The sequence below is a fragment of the Ammodytes marinus genome, assembly GCF_949987685.1.
Source record: "Ammodytes marinus genome assembly, chromosome: 7".
In the NCBI taxonomy this organism is placed as follows: Eukaryota; Metazoa; Chordata; class Actinopteri; order Uranoscopiformes; family Ammodytidae; genus Ammodytes; species Ammodytes marinus.
The window spans coordinates 7,938,976-7,965,329 of NC_137211.1; the positions used below are offsets into that span (position 1 = coordinate 7,938,976).

The 26,354-nt window shown below is 39.5% G+C and overlaps 1 protein-coding gene across 5 annotated transcripts in view; it reads left to right on the plus strand.

Annotated features, from left to right (window-relative positions):
• Positions 1-335: 335 nt before the first annotated feature.
• The window catches only part of acot7 (acyl-CoA thioesterase 7), a 53,174-nt gene continuing 27,155 nt past the window's right edge, over positions 336-26,354 (plus strand). The window contains exons 1-7 of one of the 5 annotated variants that reach the window (XM_080030497.1): positions 336-474; positions 5,323-5,446; positions 6,733-6,889; positions 17,066-17,157; positions 17,487-17,601; positions 17,974-17,988; positions 18,196-18,282. In XM_080030497.1, coding sequence (XP_079886623.1) covers positions 425-474; positions 5,323-5,446; positions 6,733-6,889; positions 17,066-17,157; positions 17,487-17,601; positions 17,974-17,988; positions 18,196-18,282 — 640 coding nt within the window. In that variant the 5' untranslated portion in view covers positions 336-424. Of the gene's footprint in view, positions 475-2,204; positions 2,315-3,210; positions 3,353-3,677; positions 4,017-5,322; positions 5,447-6,732; positions 6,890-17,065; positions 17,158-17,486; positions 17,602-17,973; positions 17,989-18,195; positions 18,283-26,354 lie in introns of those variants that run through there. The other 4 variants (XM_080030495.1, XM_080030499.1, XM_080030498.1 and 1 more) reach the window with 4 other exon arrangements.

A 26,354-nucleotide genomic window follows, 5' to 3' on the forward strand; every position in this document is an offset into this window, starting at 1 on the left:
TGATCACGTTGGAGTAAATGCGGTCTCTGCTGCCCTCGTCAGGCAGATGTGGGTATCGACATGGTTAGATGATTCGATTTCCGTTGCACAATCATGTCTTCCTCGAGTAGCCTATCTCTTGTAAAGGCACAGACCACTGCGTTTAACCTAAACTGTAGGGTTGTTCACTTGCTCTTGTGATACAACCACCATAGAATGAACAACAATAATAATTATAAAAAAATAAGCTGCATCACAAATAACAGACATCTACGCATTGTTTGCATTTCTGTGTAGTATTTTTCCTCCGGATGGGTGAGTCATTTCCCAGAGACTCGGACTAGAGCAGCCGGTAGGAGTGTGTTCTCCCTTCACATCGCACAGGAATCTCGCAGCAACACGAGAACCGGCAAATCTCTGAGACCTTATACTCCTCCTCATCACCATGTCGGCACCTCGGGCGAGCGATGTAGCATCCTCCCTTCAAGTATGCAGGTAGGTGCGTTTGATAGGAGCTACTATACGTTGAACACTTGCGTAAGCCACCTTCCGATGCTATTAGACAGATGAGATGGGCGCGCGGCTACCGGCATCGCTCCACCACGGAATAGCACCGGATAATCCGCTTTATGTCCTGGACTGCGGCTGATCTTGTCGGCACAGTAACACAGCCCGTTATCGTGTCTACTTTTATGATCATTCAGACGGCGTGTTTCTTTTTAAAACATTATTTAGCCGGTGTGCTACCGGCAGAGACATACAGACCGTCTGTATGACTGCAGCCTTTGACGTATGTTGATGACCTCAACAACTCGATAAGCACCGGCAGCAGCACACCAGCACAATGTACCTATTATAAAAGCAGCATAGGCCTACGCGCTTAAACTACAAAAGGACACATTAAGGTCGACAGCTTTTGGTCTGAAAGTCCAATAAAAGTTAGCGTATATGGCTTGAATAATAGGCTCCTGCTCGTGGTTCGCCTGGACAGGGTTGTTAAATCGCGTGTCGTCGACCCCTTGTTTATTTTCCCAAAGGAAATGATAAACAGATGAGGAACCATGAAAACATCCAGCCAGCTGTGTCTGATTCAGCGGTGATCTCTGCTTCCTATTAAAGTACATTGGGGTTCATAGTTTCCCAGCAGCATGCAGAGTTTGTTGCAGGTCAGACACTGACCGCAGGTGGAGCCATTTCGCTGTAGTACAACAGCTATGTCTGCATTCTGTAGTTTGGTCTGGCTTTGCGGGACTATATAGCTGGATCTCAATCCAGAGACCGGGTCCTTGGAAGGATTCTCACAGTCAGCAACATGTCCCAAACTAACTTTTTGGGTAACGCTTTACAAAAAGGTACATTAATGAACTGTTAGTTAATGCTTATTTAATGCTATTAACTGTGCATTAATGCTTATTAGGCATTAGGTAACTGTTCATGCTTAGTTATAAGTGGTTAAGCACAAACTACGCTTAGTTAACTAATGCTTGGTCAAGAATTAACTAAGCATTAAGTAACAGTTAACTACCCGTATTGTAAAGTGTTACCACTTTTTGTTTGACTTTCTTTTAAAAATCCCCCAAAGTTTGCCCAATTGATTTGAACGTTCTCAAATCAGTTTCATTAAAATAAGTTCTGTGACTTTATCGTGTCTTTAATATGTCCAGTTTTGGCATGCCAGCTGGACTTTTGAGTTTTTTTAAGTGACTGGTTCCCCATTTTGACACACTGTTAGCTTTGTTGAGTATTTTCAGTTAAAATCTGAATGCAGATACTTAGAGCGTGCTGTATCTAACTCGCATTGAGAAATTCAGGTGTCGAATTGATTCTGGTCTGAGTGGTAGCTGTGAAGGATTTTTGACTTTTTGTTATTATCTTGTCTTAGCAGAATATGAGTAGTAACTGTTTCTGTGGACATGGACTTTAGTTGTGTTAGGATCAAAGTGTGAACATTTTACGATGAGATGAGTAACTTTGTATGTTGCATATATACTGTAGCCTATGTCCTGGAACCTGCATTGTCCATCGATAAAGAATGACTACACTTTCCGCAATGACCTTTACCTTAATTTAAAACAGTAATAGATGGGTGAGTAATATCCAGAATACACTACACCCTCCGACCATACCCTTGACCTAGTTGTCACCTGGCAATGTAAGATTGTCTATATCCGCAAATCACAGCTCCCTTCTGTTTGTGATGCAGAATACCCTCCGGTGCAGTCAGCTCTTTGTGCTTTGCTGTGTTCTTACTGCCGGGGCTCAGGACGGAAATGACACTAAGATATGCCTTTCTGAGGCGAATTCACAGCTTTTGTCACAGTTCTTCTGGAAACAGGTAAAAAAGTGTTTTACTGTTTGTTTCCGCAGGGATGAGTGAAAGTCCTGTTGGGCTACACTGTAAGTTATAGAAGTGATCCCGCTAGGGAACAATTCTCATATTGGAAGGTGTATGAGAAGATAGATTAAATGGCAGAGGGACTTTAGGACTAAAAAAACGAAATAAATTCTGGGAAACACCGCTGCAACAGTTCTGTTTTTTCAGTGTCCATTCTTTAGAAGCGTAATCAGTGGCTTAAGGTGTGGTGTGGCACTGCTTTTGTGCCTGTTATCTTGTGTCTTTGTCTTCCAGAGGTCTAAAACATATCACTGGATTTATAGAAACAGGTCTTGTGCTGCTTATACAGTAGCTCTTTTGGGTGTGTTTAGTATTGTGTTTTCGCTGTTTAAGATATTTCTTTCTTTACAAAATGCAAGGGGAAGTGATTTCAGCATCAGGATAATCTCAGGATAATCATAAAGTGCTTTAATTTTGGTCAGAATTATGACCTTTTGATATGATCCCATCCCTAGAAATAAGATTGTTTAAAATAAATTAAGCAATTTGCCACATAGTTTATGAAATAAATTGCACATTCTAACACAACATAATCTTCTTTTTGTTTGTTTTACTTAAATGTGTTTCCTATGTGTCTCAGTGCCTCTAGGCAAATATTTGGCTCTGCATGTGACAGACAAACCTAGGTGGGATTATGGCAGGTCCTATTTATCGGTGCATCAGTGGGTGTGTTGAGATCCAGTTTGACCAGTCACCTTAGGTAGATTCTTTGTTAACACTGTATGACATCACATAACACAGCAACGTCAGGGCCCAAAATCTCAGGTGTGACTATAAAGAGAAAACAGAAGGGAAGCAGATCAGAGAGTCAGACTGAGTCACTCAGAGTGCAAAGATGAGCAGAAAGGCAGCAGATGATGTGGAAAAGGCAGCAGTGGTGGAGAAACGCCAAGCCAGTCAAAGTCATCAAGTCAGCAGAGATGTCAGGGAAGCTGGGGAGGCAGGAGCTCAGCTGGCTTCTATGCATCAACTCAGCAGGTAGTCCATTATCTGATACATACACACACACACACACACACACACACACACACGGCAATGGTGAATATTCTCTGCAATAGCCTACGTTTTTTGAAAAATTGAAAGTCATACCAACTAAAAATAATACTGAGCATGTACAGAGTGAGTGTCATGACTCTAGCTTGTTTCTGATAGGAGGAAAGATACAATTAGGCCTAGGGCTACTTGAATTTAAATCGTTTTGTTAATTACCCCCTGAAACGAGTAGAAAAAGAGAGGAAAACTTAGTGGGCGTGGCACGAGTTTATCAAATGTGAACTTTAGTCTAGATAATGGCTGACAGTGATACTAGCACTTCAGACGTGAGCTGCTTTCAAAAATGGAAATACGGACACTATTTTTCACTCTTCGAGATCAAGGATGAGAATATAGTGGTGAATTGTCGTCTTTGTAAAGGTGCAACAACTTTATCCACATCAAAGGTTAGCAATTCTAATCTTCAGAAGCACCTTGCCAAGCAACATGCTACCGCGAAGCTAGTCGCTAAAGATGACCTGGATGCTAACGCTGACCAAAAAGGAGCTACTCCGTCCAAACAACCAAGGCTTAATGACTATAACACGCGCGCGCCGTCTGATCCACAGTATGTTGGTATGGAGGAAGTAAACAGAATGATGGTCGCCAGGTATGTTGAGGAAGAAATGCAACTGTTGTCAACTGTCGAGTCCGTTGCCTTCAGGGACAGGAGCTCTAACCCAAACACTGGTCATCAGTATTGAATGAATGAAAAATTTATTTTTGTGTCTGGTCATTTACATTACTCATTCCACGTGGATTTTAACATGGCTTGTCATTTCATCTCATCCTCATACAACAACACAATAGGCCTACAGCCACATCACCCATACAAACACAAACAGAGACATCATTTATTCAAACACAGGGACTTCCCAACAATAACGCTTAGGATATATTCCACAGTAGAAAATACAACAGAACAGATACACAAACATATCCCCTTATACACAAGACACGATACAAACAAACAAGACATTATAATACACTATACCTCTCATACGTTTCTCCTCCTGTTGTACTAGTAATACCTGTGTTGTTTGACCTTTGTGACTTCTGGGTAGGTGAGCTGCTTAGTTTTTTTTTTAGTTTTTTTTTATTAACCTTTATTTATACAGGTAAAATCTCATTGAGACCCAGGGTCTCATTTACAAGAGAGACCTGTTCAGGTAGGCATCAGCAGCAATACAAAGTTACAGACTAACTAAACATACAGGAGACTCAACACAGAACACAAACGGTAAAATAACGCAGTACAAAGGGCAAAGAACAAGTTAAGTACAAGTTAAGTTATGTACAAGTGCATGTTAAGTTAAGTTATGTACAAGTGTTTGTAACTGGTAAGTCTAGTTTTACCTGCATGTGGAAGAACTGAAGTCAGCTGATACTGTACACGGCAGCGTTCTGCACAGTCAGTGATAGTGATACTGTCTAGTCATTGGATAGACATGGGGAGAAGGAGCTGGAGTAAAAAACTACATTCATTGGACTCTCAACTTTGATGAACATGTTCCAACAAGTTGTTTGCACATTATATGAAAAGTCCATTGTAACTCATGGATGACTATAAAGAGGCACATCACAGCAGATATGTGACTAGATACCACCTTAGCCCAAATATCTTTAAATTGTAAACCCCCCCCCCCCCACGTACTGTGGTTATCCCTGTTATTGTATCTGCCTCCCTTCAAAGGCAAATCCTGTCCCAAGATGTTGACTCATTCCTGTTTTTAAAAGCCTTTGCTGAATGAGGATTCAACCTACGGCAGCTTCACACATTTTTTGAAAAGAGTTGAAAAATATACAGGTGAAAAGCTCAGTTAGCACAGCTGGTCAGGACAAGATGCCATAAAGACTTGCTGTTATCCTACCATTTGATTCCCCAGTCCCGCTAACAAATCCTCTTCTTACTTCAGGATCATGGGACCGAACGATGCCAACGTTGTGGGCAACGTCCACGGCGGCATCATCCTCAAGATGATCGAGGACGCTGGATGCATCGTTGGCACGCGTCACTGCAACACACAGAACGGTGGAAGAGTAAGAGACAACTACTAACAGTCACACCCCTTCTTTACTCAGACTTTTCTGCTACTGTGGGTAAATAAAGAAGGTTCAGTTGAAGCTGAAAAATATTTGAATTGTTCAATCAACCGGTGAATCAACAGACTAAAATATAGTGTGTGTAATAGTAGTCAGTGCAGAATTTTTCATTTCCTTTTACAAAAATGGGGGTAAGGGGCGTCAAAAAGAGAGCTTTAAAGGGCGGAATGGTTTTTTGTAAGTTGGTTTTCTCTAGCTAAAAAAAGAAAGAAACAAGTTTCAACAAAGTTGACCAAGACAAAGTTCCACAGTCCGCTGTTTTTTTCTGCTGTTTTTATCTAGATTTGACATTAAATTCCACTTCTATGTTCCATTTATATCGTTTGGAGATAAGAGTTTCCATTTAGTGGTACCATCTCAGACAATCAAATGTCATTTGTAGAGCACTTCTCATCCATGCATTTAGTACCATTCAAAGAGCTCTACAGATGGCTGACAGGCTGATAATAAGGCAGTACAATGTGTGGATTTGATCCTGCTTTGTGATTAACTGATTTCTTTAGGCACATCTTTGACAGCTCACAATAATGCACAAAGAACCATTTCATTTAGTTTGAAAGTTAATTATTATTCCAGCTTCATTGCTTTGAACAGATGCTCTGTCACATAGCAACAGGAACAGTGTGAACCAGGAAAAAATGTAAGATCACAGTTTCCTCAGTCCCTGCCCCTCCTTTTATATTGTTTTACTACATATCTTTTGCAGACATCATGGTACCTTAAAACTTGTCTGATTAGCATATCTGTGGTATGGAGACATTTGGTTAAAATGTTTGCGTGTAAGATTTTTTTTCCCTCTCCTGTTTCTTCACCTGGTACTACAATTACTTTTTTTAAAAAAAATTCATTTAAAAGCAGTTCAGTTGATGAAAGAGAAATAAGTCTGTGTTTTCTCTTTTTAGATTTATCAAAGTGCATATAATAAGATGTGTGTTTTGATTGATTAAAGGCAATACAAATAAGATCAGTTTTTACAGTAGGACTAAAAAGGTTAAATTAATTTTCAAGGAGCAGTAGGATAACTTATCTTACCCTATGGCAAACAAATGATCACATCGTTTTATTTCATGAAAAAGTTCCATATGCTTGCTTATGTTGTCGCGCCATGTCTTTAACCCACTGCTTACCTAACTGCATCTTACAAACTCACCTGAACAAGTGAATGTTATGTCTAGTCTATGGCATTTGTTAATTTTCAATGTTTTGCTGTTTCTCCTCTTTAGGACCGCTGTTTTGCGGCTCTGGTTCGGGTGGAGAAAACCGAATTCTTGACGCCCGTATTTATTGGAGAGGTCGCCCACGTCACTGCTGAGATCACTTACACCTCAAATCATTCGCTGGAGGTGCAGGTCAGAGTATTGGCTGAAAACATCCTCACAGGTGACTCATTTTCCTTAAAGGCCTACTTCACCGGTTGGAATATGAAGGTGTATTGAACTCGGAGATCCTATGAAGTATAAATGTGCAAAAAAAAAATTTAATCGGATCATCCTAGCCTGAGAAAAGGCAGAAAGAGTGTTTTATGGTCTCACTGTCTAACCCTACATTTCTCTTTCTGTGACATCCGATTTCAATTTTTTTTGCACATTTATACTTCATAGGATCTCCGAGTTCAATACACCTTCATATTCCAACCGGTGAAGTAGGCCTTTAATCAAGATAGCATTAATAATGTACAGCAGATATTTGATAAGCACCGGTGAAACTTTTAAGATTCATTTACAATGACTTTGTTCTATTTCAGCGTCTCAGTAAGTCACAATAATTAGATAGGCCCTGAAAGTGAAGCAGTTTAAAATAATTTCAGTCATCATTTGTTTGGTTATATACGCCAGTGCTTTTCTGTTTGGACGTCTCAAAATGTCCTCCATGACAGTCTTATTCTTTTTATTGGTGTGTAGACAGTGGAGGTGACAGGAAATGAATGGAGTAACATTTAACAAAGCGCCCAAGGTGGAATTGAAACCTTGGACTCTGTCAATAGTGTCTGAAAAAAACACTAAGAATACTTCCCATACCTCTGCTCCACACTTTAACATTTTTTCTTTAAACTAAGTTATTTACGTGTCCAATTACCTGTAGATAAAAATCCCCTTCCCTGCCGCACCTGTCTCCCTGCCCTCATTATTTGCATGTGTTCTTTATCTTTTACTGTCTGTGTACAGAGACTGCTCTGACCCTGCATAATGCAGCATTCACCTATAGTTAAAATATATTCTGCATATGCTGAATTGCCCCCATATTTGCCGATATGTTCTATTTCTTAAATGCTGTAAAGCTTTCGTAGAATCATTAATCTAACTTACGGTCTTTGGGATTGCATATGATATTTTCAATTCTTATTATGAGTTAAATAAGGATACATCCGTCTTTTTGTGTTTTTGGTTAGATTTTGTTACATTGGATATTTCACTTTACCTAGGAGAGAAAAAAAAAGATCACACTGTGAAGTTCTACTGTTTGACAAGTAGAGGGCAGCAAACAATAAATAACACAGCCGAGCAGCACAGAAGATGAAACAGCTTTCACGAGGTACTGCACTAGGCACTGTGACAGGGGAGTAGAAATTGTGGAAATAGAAAGAGCCATGTTTGTTTCCATTTTTAGATTCTTTGCCAAGTGATTCAGTCTGTATGAACTTTCTGTTCATTGTTAAGATTGCACATTTATTCTGAACTATGTATACATTCAAATATACATGTTTACACACACACACACACACACACACACACACACACACACACACACACACACACACACACAGACAGTACAAACATAGGGAATAACACATGGAGCAAACGTAATGTTATCTCTCAACCTTTAAATGCCAATGGAAACAGTGATGCACAGACTGTAACAACCAAATGTAATGTGCTGATCGTACTGTAACAGCTTCAGTTCTTGTCAGCGTGAGATCGATGTCTACGCATAATAATACATGTAACACACACCTATACCATAGTTATAATGGGAGTTGCTTGATTTGTTGCAAAGGAAACCCCACTTTGTGTACATTTATTGTAGTAATGTTGCATCTGAGCAACCTGCTCCTCCACAAGAGCATAAGAGAAAAGAGAAAAAGCGCGAATGAGGGAGAGGCAGTGAGACAGAGACACAGATGTGAGGAGAGTGGCAGACAGACTTATCGACAAGCAAAAAAATAGCAGAGAGAATGAAAGAGGAAGAATGAGTTAGAGTAGGGAAGAAATAGAAAGAATGATGAAGGAAAGAAGGAGGTGTGAGAAACAAAATAATGTATCCCCTAGACATCCGTTGCCCTAGCAACAGGCTTGTACTGGTTGGTTGGCTGGTTGCCGTGCTGGAAGCAACTTGACGGAGGCAAAGCTATGAGATGACAGGTGGAGGCCGGCGTACATACACACAGGCACTGGCGCGGACAGCCTGCTACAGTACATGATGGCCTGACAGCTAGGACCCCGAAGAGGGGCCATCAGGAAGAGGCCTCATTCTGTTTGAGAAACATTACAGGATTAATGATCCAGTGCAGTGATAACATTTATAGATCTAATAAAATGCAATCCAGAGTTTATTCCTATACTTAAGATTTCTTCATGTACTGTGCAAACACGGTGTAAGAGACAAAGTAAGTGTTGAATTTTTTTTTACGAAGATATCCTTATACTTAATACATATCAGATATATTCATACTTCTAGAAGAATCTTTTAAAATTAGTTTTACTAAATTAGCATACATTATCACCATATTGGCATTTTATTTCATCAAGGAGTTGCACATTATTATGTATTCAAATGAAATAAAAGCCAGTCAGACCATTTTTAGCTTGGTATAGTGTATTAATATGTTTACGCTAGTGTACGCTTTGTATCAACTTATATACAAACAGTCTGATCCATGTTAATAGCAAAATGTGTCATGTTCTTTTGTAGCAGAGATGTTACTTACGCATTTCAAGCAAACATTTTCCATGCAGTTACTACAGCTTCACTGACTGACTGACTTTAGCTCCGTAACAGCTCTGGACTACAAACCAGTCACTGATTACTTTTCTTATTCCACAGTGACCTCTTCTTCTCCATCTCCTCCAGTTTGTGCCAACAGCTCCCCCTACATTCCACATTTGTCATTTCTGGGAACCTTTCTATTATCCCAGTTAGAATCAATAATACACTGCACAAATTGTATAATGAAATATCTGTAAAACCTTTTCCAATCTGGTAAGGCCCACTCTTTTATAACTCCGCTCCTGAGGTCCCCTCGATCAAATTTGGTCTGCTACTTTCCACTTGAGGAATATTGCAATAACACACTCACTTTTATCTTTCCAGCAGTGGTGAAATTGTCATCCATACTTTTTTGTCCTCACGCTTAAATGACCGAAAAGCTCTTTATTCCTGTCCAAGCCTAAATGCTGACTACAGCCAGTCCAAAGCTCTTAAGCAAGATTCCTCATTAAGACCTCATCTCGCTTTCACAAGACCCAAGTTCCTATTTCACTCCACTGGCTTCTGATTAAATGTTATGATTCAATTTAAGATCCTCCTCCTCACCTAATAATGCTTTGAATGGTTTTGCTATTCTAGAGTACATATATAAAGTACTTATGCCTCATACTTCTGCTGGGCCCATACGGTACTCTGAGCAAGGCCTGCTATAAGATAAGGGGGCTGTGGCTTTTCTGTCCAGGCTCCCAGGCTGTGCAACAGTCTCCCCTTGGGAGTCGGGTCAGCAAAATCCCTTTGGTTTTTTAAGTCACAGCTGAAGAGTGTTTTATCATGTAAACTATTTTTGATCTGTGATGCCTTTAACTGTAGTTGTTGTGTTTTTGTAATGTTGTTAAATGTCATGTTTGTTCCATTAATCTTTTATCCTTTCGTTAAGCAATTTGTCACTTTGATTTTGAAAGGTGCTATATAAATATAAATGTAACTTCTTCACTACCTCGAATGACAGATCAGTTTATGTCCTCAAATCAGAAATACAGACCAGAGGAGAAGTTGCTGCCTGGTGGTCTTTTAGGTGATAGCTAGAAAGTAGGACATACGTGTGTGTGTGTGTGTGTGTGTGTGTGTGTGTGTGTGTGTGTGTGTGTGTGCGTGCATGCATGTGTGCATTTGAGTTTACACAGCTGTTATCCATATAAACGAATGGATGTCTGTGTGTTTTAGAGATTTATTTTTATCCAAACCTCTTGAGAAATGTGCATTCTTCTCTGTGTTATATAAATGGTTGAGCACACATGTTGGTTTTTGTTCATGTTTTGCTTTTTGTCGGTGGATTTCTGCTGGAGCTCATTCATATGTCAATAACTATGAGAAAGGTTAACTTCGATGTGTGTGTTTCTCTTTGCGTCTTGGATTTAGATGCATCATTTTGTGGACGTGTGTTTTTGCGCGCTGCACATGTGTGCACGTGTAGCATAGTATGTATTTGCACAGTGGTTTTGTGCATCTGTGTTGTGTACATCAGTACATGCGTGCCGGTGCATGGGCATGTGTGTGTGATTTCATCAGCGTTTGGCCCTTTAAAGGGTTCCTGCAGGGCCGTGGGGGAAGAGAAGATAACGGGAGCAGACATTATTTGCTTCTGTCATGTCGGCTTAGCGTCAGGCCTCACACACTGTGGCCATGTCAGACACTGACGCCAAGTGGATGTACCTGCACAGTGCACACATGCTCTAACACGACGCGCACACGCCCCCTCCCCCCCCCACACACACACACACAGTTGTGTAGGGGCAGCCAGCATGTATACAGAGCGTGCATGCTGACACATTCTGCATAGAAAAGTCACACACCCACACATTTTCACACCCACACAAATATACGCTGAGCACACACACGCACACCATTTCTTTCTGAACAAAGTCTCATAAACATTTTGTGACAGGACTGGTAGAGTTTTACACGTCCCTAGCTACTGTAGAGTCCAGGCAAAAGATTGATGAATAGCTTGAACAGGAGCACGGAATCAGTCATTTTACTGTTTGGCTATAGACTGGCATATGTTGTTTCTCTTTCTATTCATATGCACATTTGTGTATATTGGAGGCTGTGTTTGTGCAGCATGCATGTTTTTGCAGCTTTTTTGTTTGCAACAGTACTGCAACATTCATGTTTATTGCACGTGTGTGTGTGTTGTGAGAGAAGGCAAGCATTCAGGTTCCACAGTCAGTCAGGCAGCATCTCGTCAGGCAGGCCTCAGTCACGGCCCCCCAGGGGAAGGCTGCCTACTGTGGGCACGAGCCGTGATGATTGTCCCTGCTAGGGGGATAGCACATGCGCACTAACATACACACATGCACACTCACACATAAAGCCAATGCACATCGTCACACACAGACTTGCATATATGCATGTACAAAGTGCACACAGTCTCACACACACACACACACAGATCCTGAATTATATAAACGTATCCACCACTTGAGACAACCGTATTTGCACAGGCAAACACACATACACAGGCTTTGCACACATAAAGCTCCGCAGATATGAAATTGCAGACCAAAAAAAATACACAGAAAATATAAACATGTATAAATACATGTGTGTTTGTGCACACATGTCCCACAGAGGTAATAATGCTTGTGTTGCATGCACACTCAGGCTCATATTTGCATGAACACAGCCTTCTCAACACGGACACACACACACACACGTACATAGTCAGAGCTGAGAGCAATGCATTGTGGGTTTAGGCTTAAAATAAGCATGATAGTTCCTACCATGATTCCGGTGGGTCACTCAACTATGGAAGTAAATGAGTGTCATCGGATTTTGAAAATAAAAAGCCATTGAATTTTAAGCACTGAATATTTATGCATTGAAATAACGTATCTGAATTTTTTGCAGCATTGAAATAATGTATCTGCATTTTTTGCCTCTGAATTTAACTCATTACATTTTAAAGAACTCATTTTCACCTTTATTTTACAATGTTCTCAAATTCAAAATCAAATATTCAACGTTAAAAAATTCAATGTGCCAAATTCAACTGCAAAATCCCATGTATGAAATTCAGAGTAAAACTTTGGGGACCCAAGGAAGAGCAATCGATCATAGATGCTAGATTGCGTTCAAACAAAGAGAGCTAGTGGGAATATTAGCTTGTTGCCTTGGATACCCCTGACTGATGCAGGAAGGCAAATCAGGTTTTAGCCATTTCAAACGGCAACGCAAGTAACAATGGTGCTTGGGTGAGTACAACCATGTTTCTATATAGGGAAGAATATAATGGCTAGCATATATATAGAAACATGTTTGTACTCACCGAAGCACCATCGTTACTTGCGTTGCCGTTTGACATGGCTAAAACCTGATTTGCCTTCCTGCATCAGTCAGGGGTATCCAAGGCAACGAGCTAATATTCCCACTTGCTCTCTTTGTTGAACGCGATCTAGCATCTATGATCGATTGCTCTTCCTTGGGTCCCCAAAGTTTTACTTTGAATTTCATACATGGGATTTTGCAGTTGAATTTGGCAATTTTTTAACGTTGAATATTTGATTTTGAATTTGAGAACATTGTAAAATAAAGGTGAAAATGAGTTGTTTAAAATGTAAAAATTAAATTCGGAGGCAAAAAATTCAGATACATTATTTCAATGCGGCAAAAAATTCAGATACGTTATTTCAATGCTGCAAAAAATTCAGATACGTTATTTCAATGCATAAATATTCAGTGCTTAAAATTCAATGGCTTTTTATTTTCAAAATCCGATGACACTCATTTACTTCCATACTCAACTGCACGTGCTGCACGACTGCTACGAGAACACTCAAATACCGAATTATTCATGCTTCTCTTCATCTCCATTATTTAATTGTTCAATGTTTAGCAGATGCATCACATCCAAATGAAAACATTGAATAAAAGATGGAAAAGTAAAAAATGCTTATTTAACAATTAAACCTGGAAATGATTCAGAGTAATTTCCCGTGGGCATCACCAACACTACAACGGATTGGTCATTTGAGCACAACAAAAAACCTCTGTTTTATGTAGAATCACTGACACTGTGCCATTCATCAGCTGTGGAGAAGCTTTTTGTTTCAGTCTTCTCTCTCAATTCTAAACACTTGCTTGAGAATAAAGGTGCTCACAATAACAATATTCTATCCCAAGATTTGTACAGTTGAAATATAATATATATGAAGCTTGATGTAAGTATTGGATATTCTTTTCTGTCAAAATCTACCCCCAAACTCTTCTCTTGGCAGTCTATCATCCATTCCTATCAGGCTGTAACATCCCACCCCGGGACTGTAATGGAAAGTAATAGAGCCTTGGCTCGGCACAGTGGAAAATCTGTGGTTTTGATCATCGGGGTTCAAGCACTAGGAAAAGATCCTCGCTGCTCTGTTTCTGAGCCTGGAACATGAGGCTCAGGAAGAAGAAAAGAAAACAATAGTTACTTTCTGCTCCAGAGTGCAGACTGCTAAGATTGAAGGGTGCTGCACAAGAGCCAATCGGGAGAGCAGAGGGCTGAATGAGTAAAAGAATGCAATGAATCAAAGTGAAACATCTTGAGTAGAACAAAATGGATGAAGGCGAAGTGGACGGAAATGGAAAGAGATTGTGGAGAAAGACAGGAAGAAAGAGGAGGAAAAGGAACAACAAAATGTGAGATTAAAGATCTAAGGGTTTTGCAGACTGGGATTTGGGCCTGTTCAAAAGTCTTTGAGAACAAATGTGCATTCAGGAAATTCCAAGAAGGGTATGAAAACATGATTGATGCCTTAAACTAAGATTAAAGACGATTACATGATGCATAAATAGTGCCAGAGGGGCATGTCCCCCCTTTATGCACCCGTGGGAGTACTCAAATCAGTGCCCAAAAAAGCCCTGATTTATAATGAAATGTGACAGAGTATAGTGTTTGGGAATTATGCTGCCTATCATGAGGTTAAAATAAGCACACTGTGCAGTCTGTGTGTCTATGCCTTCTTGACAACCACCATGGTTGCTGTTTGCTTTCTATTGATTTACTACCTGATTTGCTGGATTTATTCATTTCCTGTACGCAACTGAAAGTTGGAAGTTTTGGTGGTTGACACCTACAATCAGATTCATTTGAATATTTTGTCTTGGCAGACTGCCAGACTCAATGGCTTTGTTTTCCGTCATTGTAATGCCTACTTCAATATGTTTGATTGCTTCTTACGCTAGAGTGCATTGTGTTTAGTGACATTACATTGCTGTACAAATAACCAGTCAAGTCAAAGCAGTGTCACTTGGTTATTTGTACAGCAATATAGCTATATCCTGTATGATATCCTTCAGATCTGATGAATCAACATTAATTATAATGATAAAAAAGATATCAACCACTGACAGGTGCCGTTTTTCTCAGCTGCCATCAAAGTGCTTTCTATATTCATGGTGCTCCTTGTTCCATAGCTGCCACCAGACGAACTTGAAAAACCAAGCACAAAGTCAACGTGCATTTAGCCAGTTTAATGAGCATTGAGGTGTAGAGTATGATCATTTGAGTGAGCAGATTTGTGAAGCTTGTGTTCAGGCTAGATGCCAGCAAAAAAAACGTCCAATTCACCAATTCATTAATGCTAACTAAGTAAACCAGCTGTCCCTTCTCCCGGTTGAAACACTTTTTTTTCACTTAGTTCTCTGTAATCAAATAGCAACCTGCATATAGCAAAGAAATAAAACAAACAATTCTCATTTAACAATATTACATAAAAAAATTAAATAATTATAATACATGCTGTTTATACAGTATAAAGAATTAAAGTTAAATATTCTACAAGTAATAGCAACACAACACACATGTGACGATGGGTGCTGATTTTGAAGACATACTGTATGAAGGCAGTAAGGGTGCAATCCACGCGGTGGTCATGGTCAAACATTGACATTGTCCTCATTTAATGCAGAGGGACTTGAAAATTCAAAGCCAGTTCCCTGGTCACGTTCTGGTCAAAAAGGTCATCAGTCAGAGTGGGGGTTGTTCTTAGCCGGCTGGTTCATTCCAGTGCTTCCCCCTCCGCCAGTCGTACACTCCTTCTCCTCCTCCTCCCTCCATCCTAAACACTGTTCACTTAAAAAGGTCGAGCAGGGGGCTAATAATAGACTAGAGAAAGTCACTCAGTCTTGGTAGAGTCAAGGATATGTAAATACGCCTTTTTCCTGTCGGCAACTTCCTGGTCGCCGGCAAGGGCAGGAGCCAATGAGAGGAGGAGGAGAGAAGCGCCGTATCCATAGCAACATGGGCCGGCTGTATGCACGGTTTTAACTCGGCTGTAAAAATGCTAATGTTATCCCCCAAGAGTAGCCTGCCATAAGCCGCTGCTCCCACTCGCTTTTCTTAACTTCACATTTCCTTCTGCAAAGTCTCTGAATGGTTATGCATCGATAACATTTGACATAGTAATGACACACAATTCTTCATTTCCATCGAGATTATTCTATTAATGATGTCAGTCCTAGTGAGACATATTAACGCACTACCTTCATCTCGTAGTTCAGCCACAGGTAATAGTATTTAACTCTTTAAGATATTTTCATTTCATTTGTACCTTCTGGACCCTTGCTGTCTTCAATCTGTGTGCCACCTTCGCAACGACACAACCTCAAAATAGTCCCCCCTCTCTCTGTTAGCGAATTAAAATAAAAAGTGTAGGCCGAATAGAACAGATATCACTATGGCAACCTCTCCGCCTGATTGCTATGAGATGTGATTTCCACGAGTGTTGTCTTCTGATCTTCTGGTGCGTAATTTTCCGTAGGAAGGAAGGGCTAACGCTACAGCCCCCAACCACCACAACGGTTCATGTGCTACATGGAAATATAAGACCCTTTATCTTTTCCCAGTACGACACACACATGCACTTTTTTTTAAGTGACAGCACTTCCAACATCATTTAACATAAGCAATAAAATCCAGAAATATTTTAATGCCTATACAGTTGAACTACATACATAATTGCACATTATGTCAGTTACTGACCGTAAGAAGCTTTTGTCAACAGACTATCCCTTTCTCCTAAAAATAATAATATTATCCTATACAAATGTCTCAGGCTACCAGCTGTTTTATTAAAATCTTTGTCACATTATGTCAATCAAAATGAGGTTTGGGTAAAGAACAAAACAAGGAAAGTAAACCAAAGTAATCACTCATGTTTAGCTATTGTCAGCTGCACTATTAACACCCACGTATATATTCTCGTAATTTTTTTTGAAGGAACTAAAATTTAGGAAATGCAAAATGCAGAAATTTCCGGATTTAGAGATTATGCTAAACCTTGCACCAACTGAGCAACTGAGTTTAATGAATTTGAGTACGTGTTGTTCTGAAGAGACATGAATGATTGTCTTTGAACAAAGACCTCATTTGTTTTTCCGCTGCTTTGTTTGGAAAAGAAAGACTAATCTTCAGGCAGCGCCACTGGATTTGTAAATAATGGGATTGGCATTTATGGGGGTGTTTAATAAAAGTCTCTGTTTTGACAACAGCTATTTCAACATTGTTTGCTCCAATGTTGTTGTATTTAAAAGTCATGTCAAAACTCTGAGAGAACGGAATAATTCAACCTTATTTCTATGTGATTGCAGGTTCCAAGAAGCTGGCCAACAAGGCGGCGCTGTGGTATGTCCCCTGCTCCCTTCAAAAGGTCGACAAGATCATGGACGTGCCGCCCATAAAGGTACATGGGAACGTGGTTAGACAGACCTTCATGGATCTTTCAGCTTCTCTGTCTCCCTCCATATGTATCAGAAATGACATTACCAGAGGTCAAGGAGAAGAAAACACTGATGGTCTATATGGTCAAGATTAAAAAAAGAAAATATTGACATTTAACAGTGAGCAAAGTCTTTGTAAAACTGTCAAATGGTCTGGTTCGTCCTCAATGTCAATGTGATAAAATTCTATACTTATATAATTATATACTGCTTGCACCATGTAGAGACAGGTATTTGAGTGGATGTGTTCACCTGTGTGCACATGTTCATACTGTGTACGCTCTGTGTGTAGTATGACAGTGCAGAGCAAGAGGAGGAGGGCAGAAAGCGCTACGACGCACAGAAGATGGAGAGACTGGAGACCAAAGCCAGGATTGACGAGGTGGTGCCGCCTCCATCCAACCCAGGTAACATCCTCACCCAAAGGCCTCAAATCAAAAACTAACATCCAGTTAACAACAGGAATCTGAACTGTAGCTTATGTTCTTTGAAATATGTTGCAAATATCAGCACTGATTCTTTCCTATGTCTTTTATGATCGATGCCAATGCTGTCATCTAAAGTGTCAGTTTGGTTAAAGCCTGCTGTAGCACCTCCACTAAACACAGAGGCAATGCACCTTCACTTAAAAATCAAACTTCCAATCATGTTAAATAACGGTTAAGTTGATTTTGAGCACTTCTGCTATGTAAATTGATTTAATCATTGTAATAGTGAAATTGATAACCACACACGTCCATAACTAATTTTCAAATTTTGTCATGCTCACTCAACCACAGAGGATTCACCAAAAGGTATGATAAGTTGCTCAGACGCATGCATGGTAGTCAGATGTACAGTAACAGTGACTTTGCTTGGCAGCATACTGCAGATTGTAGTTTTTGTCGGTGTTGGCTTGCTTGGGCAAAATGCATTAGCATATTTTTCAAAAATCGCTTTTTTTCACATTTTTGTCTGTTTTGTCTTGTTTTGTTTTGTTGTGTTTGTGTGTGTGTGTGCAGAACAATACACAGTTGGCTTTAGCCAGTCCAGTCTGATCCATTTGGTGGGCCCTTCTGACTGCACAATGCACGACTATGTTCAAGGAGGTAAGTCTAACCACTTCTATTTCATTTCCAGAGTGTAGGTTTAGCATGTCGTTAGGTGGAATTTAGAATTTTGGTCTTTATGCTAGTAACTCGCAGAGTCTATTCTGGGGTCCGGCTGCAGCATTTTGAGAAAAATTAAGAATCTTCAATGGGCCATTAAGGAATTATTATTTATTTATTTATTTATTTATTTCATAATCTTTTTATTTGAGATGGGTGTACAATGATCAACACACTGTACACAGAATGTCCGTATATTCCTTCCCTCCACCAATATAAACACACACAGTACATACAAATCTGCATAGATGGGCCTAGATGCATGCACATATACAACACACAGTCAAAAATGCAAGAAAAACAATCCTATACTAATAATACTATTTATAATAATAATGGTAAAAAAAATAAATAATGATGAAGACGGGGGAAAAAAACATAATTAAATAAAAAAAACTATTTAGTAAAAGACTGATTCAAATTCCAAAAGTCCTTCAACAAATTACATTTCCAAAACGTGCAAAAATGTTCCATCTTCCTTTTTACATCTCGGACACTTTGGTGAGTTATCACCTGAGATTTTATGCATCTGTATTGGTGTGTGAATTATTTTGATACAAGCACTCTCTAAAAATATTTTCAAACACTTTTCGATAATTTGTTTTGGTACTCCCATTGAACACGGTATGATTGAGTCTTGCGGCTCTCACATCCCCAGTAAAACCCTAGACAACCGTTACCAGGAAACAGGCTCAGACATGCGGAGCGTACACTTCCCTCCCACCGTGAAAAGTATAGCAATTATTGTTGAAGAAAGTCAATCATCTAGCAGCACTAGAAATACATACAGTTTCTTAGGCTTCTGTGAATAAAAGCAGAGTGAAAAGGCCAGGTGAGTTCTGGACATATATGAATTTGGTGGAAACAAATAAGAATTGGACGCTCATGCTAATCTGTGCCTGCTGGATATAAAAGCTTCTTTGCTACAGGGTTAGCACTTGATTTTATAATGATATGACAGGGTTCTGTGTGTGAGCTTGTTTCAGAGTGTTTCTGGCCACTGGTGGTCAAACATTCCTTATTTAGCTTTCAGCTGCCTTCAAACACAACAAAGAGTGATGTAGATGTCTTTATACCTGAAACATTTTCTAAAATACAGTGAGGGATTCTTGGGAACTTGTGTGCCAGCAGAAGATCATGCGATTCCTCTTCTCAGTTAATTGGGCCAGGGTGTCTGCATTAACATTTTAATAGTAAAAGCCACTATTCAGCCTCACCAAGCTTTGAATTGTCTGTTAGAAGGAAGAGCAGGCTAAAGACTGATGATTTCAGTGTGAATTGTAGATATTTGTCTATGCACAGTTAGCTGAATTGTGCTAACTTTGCAGGGAAGATAGTATTTTATTTATTTTATTGGTTTATTTCAGGGACATTGCACAATAATCAACATTCAAAATGTAAGTGAGCCAGAGTTAGCCTAAGAGGCTAGTTTTCATATGTTGTCCCCTGCCAGATATGTAAAAGGCAACCTAAAATTACAGAAATAAAATGCACTTATAAAAAAACAACATAGTCGACTCAGAAAATACAGTAACACATAGTAAGAACGAATTGACAGACAATGGCAAACAAACAATAAAATAAGCAGATAATGAAACACAGCGTACATCAAACATTATAGGAAAGTGCACAAAACAGTAGATAGAGCAGGACAGACACACCTACAATAAAAACACATATACAGCAGCATAACGCACAAACATGCAGCACAAACATATACATTTAGACACTCACATGAACAACACAAAGGTATCTTATGAGCGCTAAATCCATGAATGTGTTCCTGACATATCGTGATGGGTGATCCTGCTTTAGTCACTTGAAAATGTTAATATTAGTGTTAGGAAAAATAGTAGCCTAAATATCTGAATATCTGACCTCATTGAAGTAAGCAACTGCGTTGAGTTTATATTCAAATGTAAAATCACACTGTTGTTCCAGTACTAACAGCTGCTGACGAGCCATTGCAGATTAAACTTTTTCCAATTGGCCCTCTGCCTTTCTTTATCTCCAGTATTCGTCGCATTTCTTTATCATTCTCAACACGAAATAGCTCAATAACAGCATCGGCCTGTTTGGTATTCAAGGCAGGGACAGATCTGACCATCTACTGCCTCAGCACAGTATAGAAATCCTGCAACAGAGAGGATGAAACAGAAGAATACAGCATGGAACTTATAGATGGGAGTTGAAAGACACAGAAGGGTTGTATAGAAGAGTTATACACGTTGAAGTTGAGGCAAGGAAAGATTGAGTGCCGGGAGAAAACAAACATTTGTAACGAGTGATCAATCATTTCACAATCCCACACACAGATACAACATGCAGAACACACACACACAGTATCTATATTATTCTTTCTGTTCCACCATCATCATTTTTCTCATGAATTCACTACAAGGTTCCTAGCGCTTTTATAGCCCTTAGGTTTATTCCTGAGAATGTACGTTGGTACAGCATGTCCTGTGACAACACAGTGGACTCCCAGGAGAAGAAATACTGCTGAATTAAAGGTTCAGTAAGCGTTGGAATGGTCAGTTTAGCATCGCTTACACTACTGTAATTCCAAACTCTCAAAGATTTACCCAAATGTACAAGATAGCTGCAATCGATGTCATAATTCACCTGCAGATCTTACGCACATGTTTTGGTCCTGCCCACAACTGGTAGACTACTGGAATGGCATATTTAAATTCCTTTCTGAATCCTTGAACCTAAACCTTCAACCCAATGCCTCTATGTGTATATTTGGTACAGACTCTGATAAAGATCCAGACTTAAACAATAAACATAAAAATGCTATTGCTTTCTCAACCCTCCTAGCGCGTAGGAGAATTCTGATGGACTGGAAATCACCCCGATCCCCAAGTTGTACTGTGTGGGTGAAGGATCTTATGTTCTTTTTAAAATTAGAAAAAATTAAGTTTTCGCTTCGGGGTCAACCTGACAAATTTGGTTCTACTTGGGGCCCAATTATACAACACTTCGACAAATTGAAAAATCTCTCTGCAGACTTGTAGCTCAGGACCCTCCCCATCCAGCCTTCTGTCCTTTTTAATTTACTATAATAATCACTGTTATTATTATTTTTTATTTATTTTATTTTGACTTTATTCTTAAGTTATCTTTTATTATTATTTATTAACTGACATGTCCTCCTGCACTCTAATGCTTTTTTTTGTTTTGTTTGTGCTCTGTACTTGGGTCACTGTTTGTCATCTAGGGTAGTGTGTATGTTCGCCATGGGGGGTGGGGGGGAGGGGGGTTTGGGTGTAAAAAAACAAAAATTTCATTCATTTGTATTCTGCAAGTGTTACATGCACATTGTGTGATATACATTGTATTGTTATACTTTTTCATTCAGAATAAAAAACACTATGCTAGGAATGGTCAGTTTAGCTAACTTCCTGTCAGTTACTGCAGTTAGCAGTCCCCTCGCTCGTCCCTACGTCACCACATTAATGCACTGCGGTCTTCAAGCAGCGAGTTATCTAGCATCATCTTTCTCAGATAAGTAAGTGATAAAACATGATAAAAACCATCGAAAGAGACATTGGGAAGGATTTTTACCTGGCCCGCCATTGTAGGCGCATAAACATTCACCCATCTGTCGCTCTGCGCGTGCACCAGCAGTGAGACGGGTGCCGGTTTGTTGCGTTCTCTCTTCTGATTGGATATCAGTTTCGGGATCCCCGGAGAGTTTATTTGCCGATTACATGCAGAGCGGGTGATTGAGAGATCGGCTTTATGAAAGTGCACACTATGTAAGTGATCACTGTATGAATAAAGAGCAATTTAACACTTATATTAACATAAATAAATTGCTTACTTCACCTTTTTAAATCCAGAGTGAAACATCCTTGAAAGATATATTTTTAAATGGCTTTCAGTGCTTCTGTTTCTTCCTTTGTGAATGGATGGGAGTTGTTGGAATAAAAGTAGGAATACACATGTGTTGTCAGTGTTTGGGAGTGGGTGAGATTACTTGGGGTTTGAAGTGAGTGATTGTTCTGTACTTTTGTTGGGTTAGAGGAATTACCTGTTCGGTTTTGTTGTAGTTCTGTGTTACCTGCATTGACTACACTCTGTGCTGTGATGGTGAGGGACAGAATATGAATTACGCAGCAGGAAATAGAAAACTACAACAGCGAATGGAAAAAATAGAAGGTCTTTGTACAGAACAATTTCTAGTGCTGATGTCGTTTCCAGTTCTGTACTTCACTGACAAGCTAGACTACTCCGGGGTTTAAACTGTCACTCTATGAATTGCTTTTGACCTTGTTAATATTTCTGGCTGGGCCTATTCAATCATCTTTAAGCCATCATCTTTTATTATTTTGATGGTGCTTTCAAAAGAGGCATTTGAAGGCTCCTTGCCTACAAATATTAAAAATATTTCTTCTGCATAATTTCACAAAAGCCCTTGAATTGAAATATTGAATGGACATCAGAATCATTAATAATAATAGCCACTTTTAGAATTTCTCCTTGGACCGTCCTCTCCCCGCTAGTACATTAGAAAAACATGACAAAGCACGGAGCAAACAGTACAGAAAACAACAAACTAAGATTAAATTAAATATAAACAATTAAAGGTAATTAGTGTGTATCCAGATGGCTTGGTCTAGCCATCTGTAACCAAAAACCTGGTTATCTTAACTCCCAAACAACGTAACAAAAAACAAACTAAACCCTGGCTGGAAACCACTCCGGCCGCATCTGTAACAAATCCAACACTTTATCAGCAGAGAACAGATGCTTGTTTTATTTATTTATTTTTCATTCGAGGTACATTGTTTCTGGCAGGTTATTTGTGCCTCATACTGCCATTTCTATTGAGGTCAGCTATGTAAAGAAGCCATCAGAGAGACACCAGATAGTGAGCATGAAAAACAGAGGAGCCATGTTGACAGAGAAACAGAGGCAATGAATAGGAGACGGGACAGGACGGCGGGATGGGAGGAGGAGGGAGCAGGGCGGTACAGATAAGTGTTGCACGTGTCATGGTTGCCTTTCTAATTTGGCGAGCTTGCTGAGAAATCGGTCCAATTAAAAAAATCAAATGTGGAACAAGCATGCAGGTCATTAAGAATACACACACACACACACTCAAACACCGCCGCTCCTCTGTACATGTCATCGCTCATTAGGCAATGTTCCCTGTTGTTCATTGCTGCTGCTTTCACTACACTTATTTTGTTTACATAACCGAGTCAGGTCAGGCAGCCAGGGTGCTCGCTCTCTCTTGCCCCGTTACGGTGTCTTGCTCCCTCTTGCTTCCCCGTCCCTTTATACTCTTGATATTACGAAGCAAACTGACTTCAACATGACAATGATAGGCTATTCACTTAGTGTAGATCTCCCCTTTTGAGGTGTGGAAAAGTGGCCTACTTAGCTTGAGCCTTAGGAGACATAAAGCACATGCACAAACACATGAATATTAAGGAGCATACATGGATGGCATGTCTTAAATGTGCACAGCGGATGCATATCAACCTTGCAAACTGTTTTTCATCATTCTCTCCAGGACACATAATCTCTGTAGGTCTCATTAAACATTCCAATCAATTCTAATCAATTCTGACTGACTGACGGTAGATGGTAATAGCAGAGCCAAAATGTGACACCGCATCCATTCAGCCAGACATTTGACAAATATGTCACTGACACTAATGCGGGCTAATACAATTGTGTCAACGTAATACCATCTGCTTGGTCAGGAAGGAATTATTCAACATTCTTACACGATCCCATTTTGATTTGTGCAGGCATTCCATTCTTGCTAACTTCGAAAGTCTCTTTTAATTTATTTAAACACACTGAAACTTATTTTCTCTTCTACCTCATAATAGTATCAAGCCATGCAGATCGTTTACCAAGTGCTCAGGTAACTGTCTCTATGAGAATCACAGTTTTCGTTGGAATTATTTTACTGAAGAAAAGGTCCCTGTGGAATATTTATGAAGTTACAATTTGCTGTTATAAACTGTACATTTTCAATTGCTTAAACACCACCATCGATTTGTTTCATACTTTTGGTAGCAGCAGGATTTTAGAAATACTGTAGATACTGTATGTCAAAAACTTGTCACACAAAACCAAACTATTTATATGTATGACTAGACACCACCAGGAGTAGGTGAGAAGAGTAGATTTATTTTTGTGATTTGAAGTGTAGTTTGGATGTGTGTGGGGAATGGATCTCATTTGCCGCTGCTTTGGCAGGCGCTTGACAGTGGGAACAGAAAATAGCCAGCACAGTGAGCTAAAAACATTCTGACAAATACCCATAATGTTTGCAATGTCAACTGCTGTTGTGTCAATGGTGGCAAATGTACAGTTGCTTCTCTAACGACACCTGGGTATGTATCGAAAGTCTGCAACATGCTGAACAAAAGAATGATCATTTTCTAAAAAGATCTGAGGATCAGAAACTTTGACTCGATTCATGTTCATTCATTCTCTCTCTTTGTTGCTGCTTCTTTGATGTCTGCCCACCTCTCCTCATTATCTCATGCCCTCTCTCTCTTCCTCCCTCCCTACTCGCTTCCATCCTTGCTTCATGTTGTAACTAAGGAAGCTTACCTCCCGCTTCCATGGAAACAGCAGTTGATTGCCATAAATGGTCACCCCTGCACTCTGAATAAAACAAACACATTTTAATACAGTTCAACACTTTATGCAATATTTTTATTGGGTATATTGACAAAAAGAGTAGCATATATGACGTTATAGATACTATTAGAAGATGTTGTGGTGTAAAGTTGGTCTACTGAATTGTCACCTGAAGAATTGATGAATTTGATACTTAAACTTTTTACATCTTGGCATAAAACATCATCATTGGCTATTAACTGTGTGTGCTATTTGTGTGAAGACTTCATCCAGCTTTCAATGCGTTTTATGACACTTCATATGCCCATGTTTCCACTGTGTTTGAGAGAAAGAGCGAGAGGGAGAGAGAGAGAGAGAGAGAGAGAGATAGGAAGAAATATAGTCAGGTGCATCCATCACTATGGCTCTATATTATCTGCCCCCTGCTCTGATCTATGCTCAGTGGGTATATTAATATGTCACTGCCTGAGACGGAGGAATTCAGGGAGACAGGGATTTGTCTACTGGAGCTTGTGTGATTGACCTTTGTTAAGAGTCGATGTGTGTGTGTGTGTGTACATTGCTTCCACTACCTTTACCTCTAGCATTCCCTCCTCCAAAACCAATAATGATTTAGAAATAACATACTCAATCAGTAGCACTGGTGGTGCCCTTCAAACACTCAGGAGAAGGGCCTTCTCTTTGGAATTGGAACATCTACCTAGGGGGCAAAACCCCTTTTTTTTTTAAAAACAGACATGGAGCGTTGTAAAAGGTTGTTCACCAGAAATGATATCCAGGACCTTCCACGATCACAACCTGGGTGGACAACCTTGTCAACAAGCTGCTGGAAAGCTACAGCGGGCCGATATAGAGCAAATCAGAACCACTGTTTAAGTGAATGGGGGTGGGCTAATTGGGAATTTTTTTAACTTATTTATATCATTATGAAACTTTGCAAGTTGATTACTGACATTAAAACAACAACTTTTTGTATTACAGTATTTTCCAAAAGGTTTTAATAAATATGAAAAATCATCAATATCTTACTAATGATGCGTAAATTTGCATATCTGCAAAGCCCCAAAATCTAGATGTTGGACAAAAACAAAGTCAATTTATTTTTAAATTTTTAAAACAAAACAAGTGTCCAACTGCCTGAAGCCTTTCCTAATCACAGTTCAAATTTGATCAATAACCCTTAGAAAATACATTTTTTACACTGTTTTTTCCAAGGGAATGTCTAGCCGTTTCCTAAAATACCAGCTGGAGACTCCAAAAGGAGACTTTTGGTCCATGGCACATGAAACGTAACTGTGTAAAAAATTTATTTTCTATGGGTTATTGATCAAATTTGAACTGTGATTAGGAAAGGCTTCAGGCAGTTGGACACTTGTTTTGTTTTCAAAATTTAAAAA